The sequence below is a fragment of the Nanorana parkeri genome, unplaced genomic scaffold (assembly GCF_000935625.1).
Source record: "Nanorana parkeri isolate BGI_ZX_2015 unplaced genomic scaffold, ASM93562v1 scaffold1689, whole genome shotgun sequence".
Taxonomy (NCBI): Eukaryota; Metazoa; Chordata; class Amphibia; order Anura; family Dicroglossidae; genus Nanorana; species Nanorana parkeri.
Window position 1 is genome coordinate 56,578 of NW_017307957.1, and position 2,068 is coordinate 58,645.

Sequence of the window (2,068 nt, forward strand, 5' to 3'; positions counted from 1 at the left end):
GGATAGGCTGCATTCTCAGTGATGTCACCGGTCTCTAGTGAAGGGATAGGCTGCGTTCTCAGTGATGTCACCGGTCTCTAGTGAAGGGATAGGCTGTGTTCTCAGTGATGTCACCGGTCTCTAGTGAATGGATAGGCTGCATTCTCAGTGATGTCACCGGTCTCTAGTGAAGGGATAGGCTGTGTTCTCAGTGATGTCACCGCTCTCTAGTGAATGGATAGGCTGCACTCTCAGTGATGTCACCGGTCTCTAGTGAAGGGATAGGCTGCACTCTCAGTGATGTCACCGCTCTCTAGTGAAGGGATAGGCTGCGTTCTCATACACGGCATAGACAGTCCCTGAGGACATTGCTGTCTCAGGATTTACACTGCGGACCTTCATACATCTGGAGCTACCTGAAGTGCGAGTGGTTTCCATCTGACATTCTTCAGGAGTGCGGGTGCTGACGCCAGAGTATTCTGAGGTCTCTTCTTCAGTGTCAGGATCACCCCACTAGGATCTTCCCTCAATGCGTTCACCAAGTTCTTTAACTGCCAACCAACCTGAAGAGACAAAAATACCATCACTCATCAGTCAGACAACCAGTACAACAAAACTACAAAACCAACCACCACAAGGGGCGGAGACACAAACTACTGGGGGGGGGAATCTCACCATTGTGGGAGGGGCAGAGACACAAACTCCTGGGGGGGAATCTCACCATTGTGGGAGGGGCAGAGACACAAACTACTGGAGGAAATCTCACCATTGTGGGAGGGGCAGAGACATAAACTACTGGGGAAATCTTACATTTGTGGGAGGGGCAGAGACACAAACTACTGGAGGAAATCTCACCATTGTGGGAGGGGCAGAGACACAAACTACTGGGGGGAAATCTCATAATTGTGGGAGGGGCAGAGACACAAACTACTGGAGGAAATGTCACCATTGTGGGAGGGGCAGAGACACAAACTACTGGAGGAAATGTCACCATTGTGGGAGGGGCAGAGACACAAACTACTGGAGGAAATCTCACCATTGTGGGAGGGGCAGAGACACAAACTACTGGAGGAAATCTCACCATTGTGGGAGGGGCAGAGACACAAACTACTGGAGGAAATCTCACCATTGTGGGAGGGGCAGAGACACAAACTACTGGAGGAAATCTCACCATTGTGGGAGGGGCAGAGACACAAACTACTGGAGGAAATCTCACCATTGTGGGAGGGGCAGAGACACAAACTACTGGAGGAAATCTCACCATTGTGGGAGGGGCAGAGACACAAACTACTGGGGGAAATCTCACCATTGTGGGAGGGGCAGAGACACAAACTACTGGAGGAAATGTCACCATCGTGGGAGGGGCAGAGACACAATTTGCTAGAGGGAAACCTCCCCAGAGGCCATAGAATATCATTTTGAAAAGTAGGTATAGAATTGTTCTGGTTCATGGATATAAAATGTCTCTGTAGCTCTCCACACTGATACAGTATCCGTATTACAGAAGGATATTTATTTGCTGGATGCACAGAGTTTCGCACAGCCAATCAAATGCAGAGCCTCGAGGAGCAGTATGTAGTTTGGATCTGTTGCCATAGTGACATTATGTACACCGAGCAAAGTGAAGAGAGCAACTGATGTATCCTGTAAACAGAGTCGGGTCACGCCATTGAGGAGCTGCTGCCATGGTTTCCTTAATCTGCTTTTATTCAATCTGACCTCCGTCCTCCCCTTCAGTCCTCTATCTGACCTCCGTCCTTCCCTTCAGTCTTCTATCTGACCTCCGTTCTCCCCTTCAGTCTTCTATCTGACCTCCGTCCTCCCCTTCATTCTTCTATCTGACCTCCGTCCTCCCCTTCAGTCTTCTATCTGACCTCCGTCCTCCCCTTCAGTCTCATATCTGACCTCCGTCCTCCCCTTCAGTCTTATATCTGACCTCCATCCTCCCCTTTAGTCTTCTATCTGACCTCCGTCCTCCCCTTCAGTCTTCTATCTGACCTCCGTCCTTCCCTTCAGTCTTCTATCTGACCTCCGTCCTCCCCTTCAGTCTTCTATCTGACCTCCATCCTCCCCTTCAGTCTTCTATCTG

At 50.0% G+C, this 2,068-nt stretch overlaps 1 protein-coding gene across 1 annotated transcript in view; it reads right to left on the reverse strand.

Moving 5' to 3' along the window:
* LOC108799309 (connector enhancer of kinase suppressor of ras 2-like) overlaps nt 1-2,068 on the reverse strand; it is a gene marked incomplete at its 3' end in the record, with an annotated part of 301,637 nt that overhangs the window by 56,344 nt on the left and 243,225 nt on the right. The window contains exon 9 of the mRNA XM_018571158.1: nt 396-542. Within this exon, the coding sequence (XP_018426660.1) occupies nt 396-542 (147 nt within the window). The remainder of the gene's footprint in view (nt 1-395; nt 543-2,068) is intronic.